Here is a 12,619-nt window from a genome sequence, read left to right as displayed (position 1 = left end):
CGGTAGATTAGATCCACACCCTCAAACTGTGGACCACCCCTTTATCAGATCCGGTTTTTGTTTCATTATATTTCTCTGAATATGAATACAATCTTTACAGTTTGTTGCAGAAATAAAAGTTTTTTAAATTCATTTTTAACGTTTTTTACAAAGTAAAAAGTGTTGTGCTTTCAGTTCTTTAAAAATTAGTTTTTACTACATCTATTTCTTCTACCTGGACATAACTAACCCTTTGGAAATGTGTTGTGGGCACACATCCGTCTCATTTACCAGTCAAATTTGGTGTGGTGCCGGACAACAACAGGCAGTGTTTTTTAGCTAAATACATGCAAATGCGTCACAAAGCCTTTCTGTGGCTCGAAAGATGAAACTGCATTTCCATCAATAACAGGGAAGTCTGTAACCCTGCTGGGGGGCGGGGGGTAGTCCAGGTACAATTCAGTTGTTTTTTTGGACAATAAATTGGACAAAAAAAGCTCATGTGATTCAGATAGTAGTTAGGAAAAAAATAAGTAATGGAGACAGCAGAAAACCCAAATTGATCTTCCTTTAGTCACGACTTAAATCGCCTGATCAGATAATAGCATTCAGAAGATAGGAATGCAGCACATTTACACATACAAGGAAACATAATCCCACATCCTTTGCATTCAGCAGAGGAGTAAATGGGAGGAAAGGTATGTCACTTCATGAAACACCAAAGCTGTTTTGACAGTTCGCTGCTTGATCTGATGTTTTTGAAGACTCAGAAGAGGTTAAATGTGGATTTCTCAGGATGGTTTAGATGTAGGCTTTTGTCTTTTTGATACCTGATTCCATTTACAACGCAGATGTTCTGCAGCAGTGTCTGTTTATTCTGATGAACAGTGAGGCAAAAAAGTAATTTACCAACAAATTCTTAAAATCAGACAATGTGATTTTCTGTTTTTTTCTCATTTTGTCTCTCATAGTTGAGGTTTACCTATGATGAAAATTCCAGGCCTCATCTTTTGAAGTGGGAGAACTTGCTCCATTGGTGGCTGACCAAATACTTTTTTTCCCCATTGTATGCTATTTATAGTGCTGTGAGGCTAATAATTGAAAGGTGAACAAAATCAAGAACTCTACAATTCTGTTGTGCTTTTTTGCCAAACAACTTTGTAACAATGCGGTTTTCAGGAAACGTATTTTAGTAAAGGATTTCTACAAATTTGTTTTTTTGCTTTTTCTAAACCCCCTTTAATCTATTCAACCAAGCCAATATGACTTTTATTTTAAGGAATAACGGTCAGTTTTTCAGATGTTTCACTTTTTGTTGCACAAGTGGAAAAATTATTGTTTTTAAATCATTTCTTCAGACATCTTTAAGATCTATAGCTGTTTTTATGGTGACACTCCAGTACAGAATGATAGACAGTACAGAGAAAAGCAAAATAAGGCAAAAGATTAAAAAAAATAAGAACAAATAAAAGCATATAGGTCTTTCAGAGAAAGCAGAAAGTAAACACATTCTCCACACACAGAAGCCAAATCTTACAGGTTTTGGAGCAGTAATGTAGAAGCGAACATGAATAGTGTTTTCAGCTCTGACAATAAATACTACAATGTTTTTGCAACACTGCCACCCAGTGGCAACAAACATCTAAATCAAGAAATTAAGCATCAGTGCAAACTATGCCAGAGTTCTCATGCGAAAAACAGATCTTTCCAGGCATTTCAGAGCAACATCCATCGAGTTTCATTTGTCCAGAGAAGATTTCCTGTCAATTTTAACACAACAAAAAAAAGAAATGTCATCCACAGTATTTGCATTGCTATATTTTGTTTTGTTTTGTTCAACACCTAATGAAGAAATTGGGATAAATTCCACTTTGTGTTACAGAAGTTGTTTCTACTTTGAGAAATTTGTAGACAAAGACTAAATAAGCACTTAATCTCCAAACATTAAAGATCTCAAACAACTTAAGTTTAAATATCCTTTGCAGCAGCGACGTGTTTTCCTCAGATCGGATGAGCTTAAAGAAAATATGTACCTCTAGTAATAAACTGATAAAACATTACAAAAAATTTTCCCAAAAAAAAAATGCTTTTCCAGTAAAATAAAAATCAACAAAACATTTGATCACATAAAGCTTGGGGAAAAAATCCATGTTAAGTATTTTTTGTAAGAGAATATTTTAAAAAATTAAAATCTTTTTTTTACAGAATTTCCTCCTCTGGTGCTTTTGATGAATTTAAGGATCAAGCTTAAGACGCAGCGAGCGAGGCGGAAGTCTCTAATAGTTACTGAGGTCAACTGGCTTATTGATCGCAGCTCAAAGAGCTGACTAGTTGAGGTGGAGGAGCTGTTTCATGAACTCGTAGGTGGTGAAGGCCATAGCCTGGGAGGGGATGCAGCGGATGTAGTTCAGGGAGAGGCCCCTATACAAGCCCCTCCTGATGCCATACGTCTCATACACGTACTTCATGGTCTTCATCGGTGATCTGTTCAAGCACAAAGAAAAACAAAACCTTTTTTTCTGTTCAGTTTGTTATATTAGGTGAATAATAATCCATTTACAAATGCAGAATCTCTAAGGTGCTGCCTGTGAGGTGGCAAAAAAGCAAATGAACTGAATCCAAAGTGATGAGGAGAATTAGCTGCGATCCTCACCCACACTTATCGGAATCCGGAAGCGCGGTTCCCAGCTGCATTCTTCTCCGTGTGACATCCAGGGGGTACCTGCAACACCAACGCCAGCACTTACCGACGGCAAACGCTTGAAGATGCTGGTTGATCGGCTGCAGCACTTACGAGACCGTCTGGGCAAAGGCACCGGCAACCCCTCCACAGAGCAGGTTGATGTGGCTTTTGAGAACTAGGACATCGGGGTTGTCTGAGGAGGGCCGTCCCAGCTTCTCTGGGAAATGTTTCAGACCGAGGCTCTTCAGGGTGCCAAAGGTAAAGAACGAAAGACCTGGAAAGTGGCAGGAAAGTGGCTGTAAATAGTTGTTTAGGGTGTTCATGTACAACATTCACATATCTGGTGGAATTTCCCCCCCCACTTTTAGCTGTATCCTTCAGGGGCTGCCACAGCAAATCCTCCACCTCCATCTAATCCACTCCTCAGCATCCTCCTCTCACCAACCACCCTAATGACCTCCTTGACTACTTCTATGAACCTCCTCTAGACTTCCTTCCTGGTAGCTGTCCCTCCCTCCAAACCATCTGACCATCTGACCACCAATCTGCCTTTCTGAAATTATCTCCAAAACCTCTAACATGATGGATCCATTCCTGATCTCATCCATCCTCATCACTCCCAAAGAGAACCTCAACATCGTCAGATCTGATTCCTCCAGCTCTGCTCCCTGTCTCTTTTTCAGAGGCACTGTCGCATGTCTCCCTGTAACCTCACCATTCCACTTGAGTTCCTCTCATTTCCACAGATCTTCTGTCTTTCCAAAGCAAGCCTCCACCTCTCTAGATGTTACTCCACCTGCTCCCTGCTCTCACTACAGATCACGGTGTCATCTACAAACATAGTGATCTACAAAAGATTTTTGTCTAACCTCATCTCCTGAAAAAGGAGCTCCGCCTTGGTTCTGTCCCACTTCCACCTCAACTCCTCTGTCACACCTACAGCTCGTCTCACCACTGTCCTGCAGCTTTGTCCTGAAAAACTTCAACAAACTTCTCTGCCATTCCAGACTTCCTCATCCAAACCACAGCTCCTCTCTCTGTGTCCTGACAGACTTTCTCTAGATCTACAAAGACGATGAAGCTCCTGACCTTTTCTGTTGCTCTCCAGAATCATCCTCAAAGCAAGTATTGCATCTGTGGTTCTCTTTCTCATCTCCCTGTTTTTGTCAGAGCGTGAACATTACCTGCATAAGGAGCCATTCCAATAAGTGTTGGCGTGAGACCTCTATAAAAGCCAGAGACTCCTTCCTTTGAAAAAAGAAAAAGAAAAACGTAAACAGAATAGAAATACACCCAAAATCACTTCAAATATAAAGTAAAAATGTGCAAAATGTATCATGAAGAAGTCACCATCCGATAGACAGACTGGAAGACATTCACAATTCCAGAGTAGCGATGATGTCCTGTCACTTGAAAGGCCAGCCTGGCTCGCACTACGTCCAGAGGGTAAGTGAACATCACCGCAGTCAACCCTAAAAACGTAAACATTTGTGTAGCAAAACACAAGTTAAGCCACGAGTGTTATAGGGAAGTGGTTTTTATAGTTCAAAACTGAATATCCAGAATAAAATTTCCGTCCTCTGTTAATCTGTGTTTATTATTTATATTTACAAAATTAGTTTTCTTACACAACATATTTTACATCAAGACATATGTAACGGTGACAGAAAGTGATGAGCGGGCCTGACATGACGTCAGACGCAGACGAAGGCGCGAGGGGACAGACGTTGGAAAACAGAAAAAAAAGAACGGTTGGACGGGGAGAGAGACTGGTCGGATGGGATGTCTCGGCTTCTTAAAAAACTGTTTTGAAGAAAATAACCTGGAGTAGGTTCGACAGTGATTTAGAGACGGCAGTATCTCGCTCGTTACGTGAGAAGTGCAGGAAGACAGCCAGCACGTAAGGAGGAGTTCCCCAGGCCGCAAGCTTCGGGATTTCGGAGGCGGGGCCCGGAGGCAGGGCACGGAGGCGGAGCGCGGTGTCTGTGACAGCTCCGTCAGCGGAGAAGAGGAGTTCCCGCAGAGCGGCGTATTGCTGAGCAGTTTCTGAAAGAGTATTCCCCTGCCATACAGCTAACATCCCAGTGATTCACTGTGGTAATTCACCAGCTGTACACCATTCTACTGGTCTGGAGAGAAGGTACTGTTTTATTTTATCTTTTGAAGCTGAGAACTCAGTTCAAGCCGGGAAAACATCTGAGGCCAAGGAGGCGGGCACCACTGTCTTTGAACATTTACGTTTTTGAAGACCATTCGGGATTAGAGACCAGTTCGATTTCCCCGCGGAAAAGAACCGTCTGAAGCTAACTGTCAAAACCGTTAACTGACTGTTACGCCGTTCGGGCATCTCGCGCCCATTCTGGAAGAAAACTGTTATCAACGTCTGGAGTTAGTTAATCGGAGGAAGTCGAGAGCTCTACTGTCTTGATTTATTCATTTCTATTTGTTCATTTGTTTGATCACCATTTTATATTGGATCTATTTATTTATTTATTGTGTGGTTTATTGACTTTCAAGTTTTTTTTTTGTTTCCGGACTGTCAAATAATTCACCTGGTGTTTTACATCCAAATCTGTTTTCTTTTGAACATACAAAGTAGAAAGTAATATTTCTTTTACTACTTTAGAGAGGTAACACAGATTAATCCTTGTTCAAATAAATGTTTGCTGTTTTCATTGAGCCAGTTACAGAGGTCTAGGTTTTAATTTTTGAAGATTGTTCTGGGTTAGGGGCACTCCATCACTCTGGCTGGTTGTTGTAAAGGCAGGATCTGTGCAAGTGAGCTTCAAGTGCATTGCAGAACGACGCTTCAGCTGACTGACAAGGATCAAGTTCTGAAGCCTGTCTTACTACACCCATTCACTACCAAAAGGTTTTAGAGTTAGGCCAGGGTGACAGAACACACACCTTCCAAACGAAGGCACAGGAGTTAAAGGGACTGACAGGTGTGGGCAGGGACCTGCATTACTGTTAGTCGACCAGAGCAAGCTTAATATTTGTACCCCTATTAGTTAGGATTTCAATCCTTTACACATAGATGGGTTTAAATAAGACACAGTGATGGAGAGGAATCAGTGGTTCATTCAATTTAACTAATACGTTCAGTTCTTTTATTTACGCTTTGCATTACAGACTCGGCAGTACAGATTAGGCTGGTCGTGGTTCAGGGATAAGTTTAGAAAAGCTGGACACGGACTGATTGATGCCAACTCACCAGAAAGTCATGTTTCAATTGGGGATTATTAAAATAAATTAAAAAAAGAAAATCAAATCATTTTATTATTTTTATTCCTGCCCATTTCTTTTGCATACATTTTTAAATAAAGCAGTCAAAACAGCATTTACAAAATAAAAGGGAATACCAAATAATTGTGAATAATTTTACGAACTTAGGAACAAGTCATTAATAATTTCAATTACCGTAGTAAGAAAAGTCTTTTGTCACTGAAGTCTGAAAGGTTGCTCAGATTAAATTTAGCTACAGGGACTATTAATTTGTTCCTACAAGTTCAGTTTCTACATGTACAAATTAGTTGATAATTCAGTTAGTTGCATGTGACTTTACAGGTCGGGTCAATAGGAAAAAAGGCAAGAGAGCAACTATTGTTAATGTTTTGAATTACTGATCCGATCAAAAATGAAAAACTCTAAACTGGAAACATAATCATAGTAGGAGGTTTAGGAGTTGTCATCTGGAATTAGTTTTTAAAGTTGAGAGCAGGTTTCACCTCTAATCCAAAAGGCTTTGTCAATTCTGACCTACAACTATGATGGAATCAACCTGGATGAATGAGTCTTCATCGACATATCTAAACTGGAAACTTAAACCTACAAAGAGCAGGTTTTTTTGTTTTTTGTTCTCACCTGCCATTGAACCTGCCATAAGGCGGTGGACATGTCCAGTGATCCCAACTCGTGTATTCAGCAGCTGTAGATGAAATAAATCAACACAACACATAAAAAACCTTTTTCTGGCATGTTTTCAGGTTATGAAGTGTATAAATACCTTCTTATATTTGTCAAAGGCCATAAACTGAATTGCTCCGTAAGGAAATATCCTGACCATCATTGCACCGTTACCCTTGTACAATCCAAGGATGCCTTCTTTCTTTGGCACATTTAGGAGAGTAGAAAACACTCCTGCAGACAAAGTTCATAGAATTCAAATCAGAAGCACAAATGTTCATGTAGAAAATATTCTGGCTAAAGCTAAATGGTTACCCAGATGTTTGTAGTGGGGGCTCTGGCCTTGAAGAAGAATCTTGACTCTGTCCAGAGGAGCAATGGTAGTTTTGGCACAGCATCCTGCTACACCTAAAGGAGAGGAAACTTTAACGAGATCTGAATCGCACAGCCGTACATGTGCTGCATGGAAACAAAGTGGGTCTCCTAAGTCTTACAGCATTTTCCCACATTTTAAGCATAAAAATATGTTCGCAAACGAACCCGATCTTTTGAACGGCTCACTAACATGAACAATGGGAATCGAGTCGCGATTGACTGGGAACTAATTTCTATTTTGTAAGTAAATGAAATCTAAAAATGATTAGGGAATCAAAGTCTCCCATTGTACCTCCAGCAACAAAGGAGCGAAGCCAGTGGTAGTCCCCTTTGGCAGGGGTGGTGCTGGTCATGGTTGGGGCTGCGGAGACGACGGTCTCCAGGCTTATTTCCTCTGCTCAGGTATCTGCCACATCCATGACTGGGAGATTTGATTATACTGAAAGAAAGAAAAAGTGCATTCCAACTAAAATGGGTCACAAAACAAACAGAACTCTGTGAAATACCAAAATAAAAGTTTTATCTCCCTGACGTCTTGGTTCTTGGTTGTGTACTTGAAGGTTAATACTTCAAGTACACAATGAACAACTAGAGGCTGATAAATGCTAAGGTCATTTAAACGATTTTCTGTTTGTAATTAAAGTGTAGTACAGAGGTTGTCTAGTGAGAGAATTATAAACAAGAAATATACGCACCGCTGAAGGCGCAATGACAGCAGAGGAGATGTTTGTTTCAGATGAAAAGATACGTTCAACAAATTTAAAGCAAAAAAAAAAAAAACAACAACAAATCTAAAGCCTTTCCTCATCATAGCTTTTATCTTAACCTGTAAAAGACTTACCGGTTTCCTTCACCCCCGCGTAATCCGACTCGTTCCGGTGTAAACGCCGCACAGCAACGAATACAAACGACTGTCACACGGATAAAGTCGTTGTTGATGTTTTTAGCAGAAAATCCAACTTCAAAATGTCGAACAGAAGTTATTAAGGTTTCTACATCCGTGTACTTTGCCCGTAGATGTCAAGCTGATTCTGATCAAAATCGACGCACTATGATGACGTCACTTAAGTAACCAGGAGACGCTATGGGGAGGGACTTGATTATTTAATTTTTTTTATTTTATTTTCATTTTTATTTTGTTTTCACTTCATTTTTTTAACATAATAATAATAATAATAATAATAATAATAATAATAATAATAATAATAATAATAATGTTACAAAAATATTATTATTATTTACGTCTCATTTGCATTTTTCTTTTCATTTTTTTCACAATTATTTTCCCAGGTATTGTGACAAAACAAGGAATACAAGAAAAAACGTTTTCTATAACCATAGAGAAACAATAGTTCTAACACATGAATATAGGAAGGCTTTTGGGGCAAACCCAAACTATTACAATTATAGAGAGACCCTTACCAACACAACATACTCTATTTAGTAGCATTTATAGCCAACATTAAAATGAATTCTCCTGCAAACATAATCATTCAAAAAAATTAAGTTGTTTTTAATGGCTTTAATGTTTTAGCAAATTGTAAATATACTTTGCATATAAAGAAGACGGGGTCAAAAATACCTCCAGAATAACGGAGATCAATGAAGAAATTATTTCTTTTTATCAAAAAGATATATAGAGCCATACTATAGTTAAGCCTAATAAATATATGACAACTTTTTTAACCCTTTAACTGCCTGCTCAACCAAACGGTTGAGCAAACTTTGAGTCACCATATTTTTATTAGAGAAGTTTCTAACTTAACTCAAACTGATTCAGCCATCTCAACCAATTGGTAGAAGCATGCAAAGCTAAAGAAAACCAACAGATGGCACTGTGTCAGTCAGTGGTTGCTTGCACAACGTCTTTGACTGACAAGCAAGTCAAAACTTGAAAATGATCATACACACTTTCTTCCTTTTTATGAAAATTTGAAAGGTAGGTATATTTTTCTTACTTGGAATTACTAGTAAAGGCGTTAATCAACAGAAATATGTTCCTAGATAAACAAAAATAAACAAATTTCTGTTTGTAATAATTTTTTTAAAACATGCTCTACCAAACGGTTGATTTGTCACTTTATGGTATAAGTAGCAAAATCAAGCCAATGTTAAATAAAGGGACTGTTTGTCATAAAATCAGTTAAAACAACCTTCTAAATCATCCATTACTAAAGACATATCCATTAAAACATCATAAATAATAATTTAAAATACATATTACTGTATAGTTTTGTCTATTTTTGAATTTATATCAGCTGGTGTGTAAATAAATAAAAAAATCAAGATTATTACAGCCAATTCACTTAAAACTAAACAAAAAAAGCTGCAATTATAATATTACCAACATTTACAAAAGTTTTCTATCATTTTCTTTTGTTTTACAACTACTAGATAGACACTAAAACATTCTACAGTGCGAGACCACGACAAAGTCCACATGAATCAGATGCAAATCTGGATGACAGTGATGATGACCCAACAGAGGATCCTGATTATCCCTTGTGCTATTTTAGATGACCCCACCCTTGCATTGACGTGTTCTCCCTACCATGACAAAGGTGGATAAAGGTGGAAAGATTTCATGTAATCCATGGACACCAGTGAAGATCACAAATCATTGAAGAAAAAAGGTTCAGAGCACTGTCTAGTGGGTCTAGATGACCCCACTCCCAATGTTAAAGTGCCTAGGATAGCACAAGGGTTACCAGTCCACGTGCAAAGGCCATTGGTGACAGTTCTTTTGAATCCCTGGATGAAGAAGAATTTCTTTCAACAAGCAGATCCTCTACACTGCCACCTCATAAGAAGAACTGAAAAAGCAAACACATGCCATTCTACCCCCACCAAGAATAGCCTGTCTCCTCCAATTTTGTTGGAGGAGACAGGCTATTCTCCTCACTCAATATCCCCCTCTAACCCAAGCAAAACCATAAGAAGAATATGGAAGCATGAGGACATTGAGGAATTCAAGGTTCCAGAATCAAGATTTGAGCCTCCTGAGGATGTACACACACCCTTCCAATACTTCAAAATGCTTTTCACTGATGAAATGATTGAGCATATTGCTTATGATACAAATCTAAAAAGCTAAATAGATCTCTTTGATATGCTGGTGCACCTGTACAAGACCTGTACAGCTAAAACTAGGTGACGGTACAGTCCCCTGTTTGGATACATCATCGACTTGTGTGTCACTAATTCATGGCTGGTCTACAAGAGGGACCTACTGAAGCAAAAACCAGTGTTACTCAAAAGGTTCTGCCTGGCTGTTGCACACAGTTTAAATAAGATCAACAAGTAAGCAACCAATGTTGCTGACCATCATTGAGCTCTCTACCACACACCAAGACCATCACGACCAAAACAACAGTGTGCACTACCACAACATGGTACAGCGCCTCTTCATTCTGACAAGCTGGGATGATGAAACCTCGGTCCAAATAGGTCAAGATGTCAGAAATATGTTTTTCTGTGTTTCATTCCAAACCAAGAATCTATTTATGAAATACCATCAAAAGTGAGTCAATATCCAAAATCGTTGTAGTGTCAAACAACTTCTAGGAAATATAGGTCAAAATTTGCTTTGTTTTAAAAAAGTTCAATGTTTGAGGCATGATAAAAAGAATGGAGACAAATGCCCTTAATACTGAGTGTTGATGATGTCTAAATTAATTGGTTTACATGATTTTTTCAAATATTTGTTGTATCTGTATGAAATTTTGCACTTTTACCATTAAGGGACATCTCAACCGTTTGGTAGAGGTCATTATTTAAAAAACTAAAAGGTCAGTTAAAAAAAACTAAACAGATTGTGGTCATTACTTACCTAAAGCAATAAGAAATGCAGACAAATAATTTTTTGATAGCTTTTTTCTTGGTGGGGTAGTTAAAGGGTTAAAACGTTTTCTTTTTACTGTCAATTTTTATTATTATGCTTTACCAACTTCATGCATTTTGTAATGAAAAATGTATTTACTATGTAAATTCAGGCATTTGTAGATGCCAAATTTCTTCAGATTCTTCCAACTGTAAGACACCATTTTTTCAATATTATTATTGCGATTTTTAATTTACTAATGGAACCATCCAGGGTGTACCTCGCCTTGGCCCATCACTGACTGGGAAAGGCTTCAGTGACCTCTTGACCCAGAAAGAGGTTTCTAAAATGGGTGGATGGATGGAATTCATCAACAATATTTAAATGTTGTTCAATTCAATGATAGAACAGAAGCCTCTTGATTAAAAAATAAAAATACGTTTTACATTGAACAGGAAAGTATATAATAAAATTTACCTTCGAAGGAGTTAAAAACACATGCTAACACACATCATCCCTGTTAGGACTTACCCTAACCTTTGCCCTTGAGTTACTCACAACCTTGATCTCAACCTAACCTCTGTTCACACCTAGCCTTAAATTAAAGCAGGGCCCTAAATTTTTATGGCCCTAGCTGGGTTGATCTCCACACGCAGCTATGTGTCAAAAAAGACTGTTAAACCACATCAACAAGGAGTCAGAATTACGAAAAATGAAGTCCTCAAGTACAAAACATTTATTAATCTGGACGTAAAACATATTTCACTTTCTGTATTTCTTTTCATTTCTACAAAACAACAAAAACACAAGATTTTGCTCCGGTTCTAATACAAGGGAACTGAAAGGGAACAGAAAGAAGAACACTTGTTTGTGCAGGCCTTTTACATCGTTTGGATAAACAGATAGATTAATTACAGTTTGATATAGACAATGTTTATCCAACTCTTCAGCAGAAGTTGACTAAAATTTATTGAAATGTTTGGATACATATATTTTCTTGTCTTGTGAAAGTAATTACATTTTACACTTTTTTTTTCATTATTTATCAGTGCATTTTATTGTTTTGCCTAATCTACTGGGGTTTATGTTCTGTATCTATTTATCAATGTTTAATAGTTTTGTTTTAATTTAGCTGGAAAAAGTGCGGTGGCCCCTATCACACTACTGCCTCCGCCTGCTCAGGCAGCCCCCGCAGCTGCACTCCAGCCCGGGTTTTCCTGTCCACTCTCTCCGCTCCGGTTTGCGGCCAGCAGAGGCCGTGGGTTGCGTCTGGTGGAGGGAGAGTGAGCGGGGCTGCCCCGAATGGATTGACATAAGGGGGATTTAAACGTTAACGGGTGCGCCGTGCTTCCACGCTGGACAAAAAAAAAACCGTCCGTTTTCCCCTCGATGCCCGCCGCCTGGTCGCCTTCCGTACCATGTCCGCGTGTCACCGCGGAGAGAGGCTCGAGCACGCCCGCAGTCTATATTCGCTCGAGGAGGGAAGCCAATTCAAGGTCTCGCTGGAGCGGAGTATTATTAGCTGTGCAGACAGTGCAACTGTCTCTCCGTGGTATGTAAAGCATTTCGGCCGTAAACGTGAAAATAAAACGATTAAAAACGCGAGCCCTTTCCGGTCCGTTTGATTGAATTTCAACGATAGCGGTCAAGTTCAGAAGGATAATAAAGCGGCGCGTTGAGGGCGGTTTTCTCGGTTATAACCTCTTTCTTTCGCCAGCCAGGAAGAGACTGGGGGGGGGGGGGGGGGGGGGGGGCGGTCGACCTCCTCTGCCCTTTAACAGTTAAAGCCACACCAGAAGCCTTAGTATTTACTTGTAAAAGTCCACTTAGTCTTTATATTTGACTTTGTGAATCTG

The 12,619-nt window shown here is 39.0% G+C and overlaps 2 protein-coding genes across 4 annotated transcripts in view; one reads left to right on the top strand and one right to left on the bottom strand.

Annotated features, from left to right (window-relative positions):
• Nucleotides 1–1,342: 1,342 nt before the first annotated feature.
• Nucleotides 1,343–7,999, bottom strand: slc25a16 (solute carrier family 25 member 16). Of its 3 annotated transcripts, XM_023963442.1 has the most exons (11): nt 7,785–7,996; nt 7,236–7,382; nt 6,884–6,976; nt 6,669–6,802; nt 6,527–6,590; nt 4,013–4,134; nt 3,847–3,910; nt 2,774–2,936; nt 2,633–2,701; nt 2,443–2,463; nt 1,343–1,739 (listed from the first exon to the last, which is right to left on the bottom strand). In XM_023963442.1, the coding sequence occupies exons 2-11, from the start codon at nt 7,294–7,296 to the stop codon at nt 1,718–1,720; spliced, it is 813 nt and encodes a 270-aa protein (XP_023819210.1). In that variant the 5' UTR covers nt 7,297–7,382; nt 7,785–7,996; the 3' UTR covers nt 1,343–1,717. The 3 variants fall into 3 exon arrangements, with proteins under 3 accessions (XP_023819210.1, XP_023819208.1, XP_023819209.1); XM_023963440.1 differs by having other exon boundaries at nt 1,343–2,463; nt 7,785–7,999; XM_023963441.1 differs by lacking the exon at nt 7,785–7,996 and adding an exon at nt 7,639–7,735 and having other exon boundaries at nt 1,343–2,463.
• A 3,486-nt stretch (nt 8,000–11,485) lies between these two features.
• LOC101169512 (methylcytosine dioxygenase TET1) overlaps nt 11,486–12,619 on the top strand; it is a 32,343-nt gene continuing 31,209 nt past the window's right edge. The window contains exon 1 of the mRNA XM_023963148.1: nt 11,486–12,315. The gene's annotated coding sequence lies outside the window, so the exon portion shown is untranslated. The remainder of the gene's footprint in view (nt 12,316–12,619) is intronic.

This window comes from Oryzias latipes, chromosome 15 (assembly GCF_002234675.1).
Source record: "Oryzias latipes chromosome 15, ASM223467v1".
Classification (NCBI taxonomy): domain Eukaryota; kingdom Metazoa; phylum Chordata; class Actinopteri; order Beloniformes; family Adrianichthyidae; genus Oryzias; species Oryzias latipes.
Note: the sequence above shows the minus strand (reverse complement) of the source record. Positions and strands in the feature narration are given on the sequence as shown.

Bases quoted from the DNA above. Each gene is read 5' to 3' on its own strand.
- slc25a16 (XM_023963440.1), bottom strand. From the start codon at position 7,296: ATGACCAGCACCACCCCTGCCAAAGGGGACTACCACTGGCTTCGCTCC. The intron at 6,591-6,668 runs GTATTTATACAC...TTTCATCTACAG, and splicing joins CCTTTGACAAATATAAGAAG to CTGCTGAATACACGAGTTGG. The intron at 3,911-4,012 runs GTGACTTCTTCA...CTTTTTTCAAAG, and splicing joins TCCAGTCTGTCTATCGGATG to GAAGGAGTCTCTGGCTTTTA.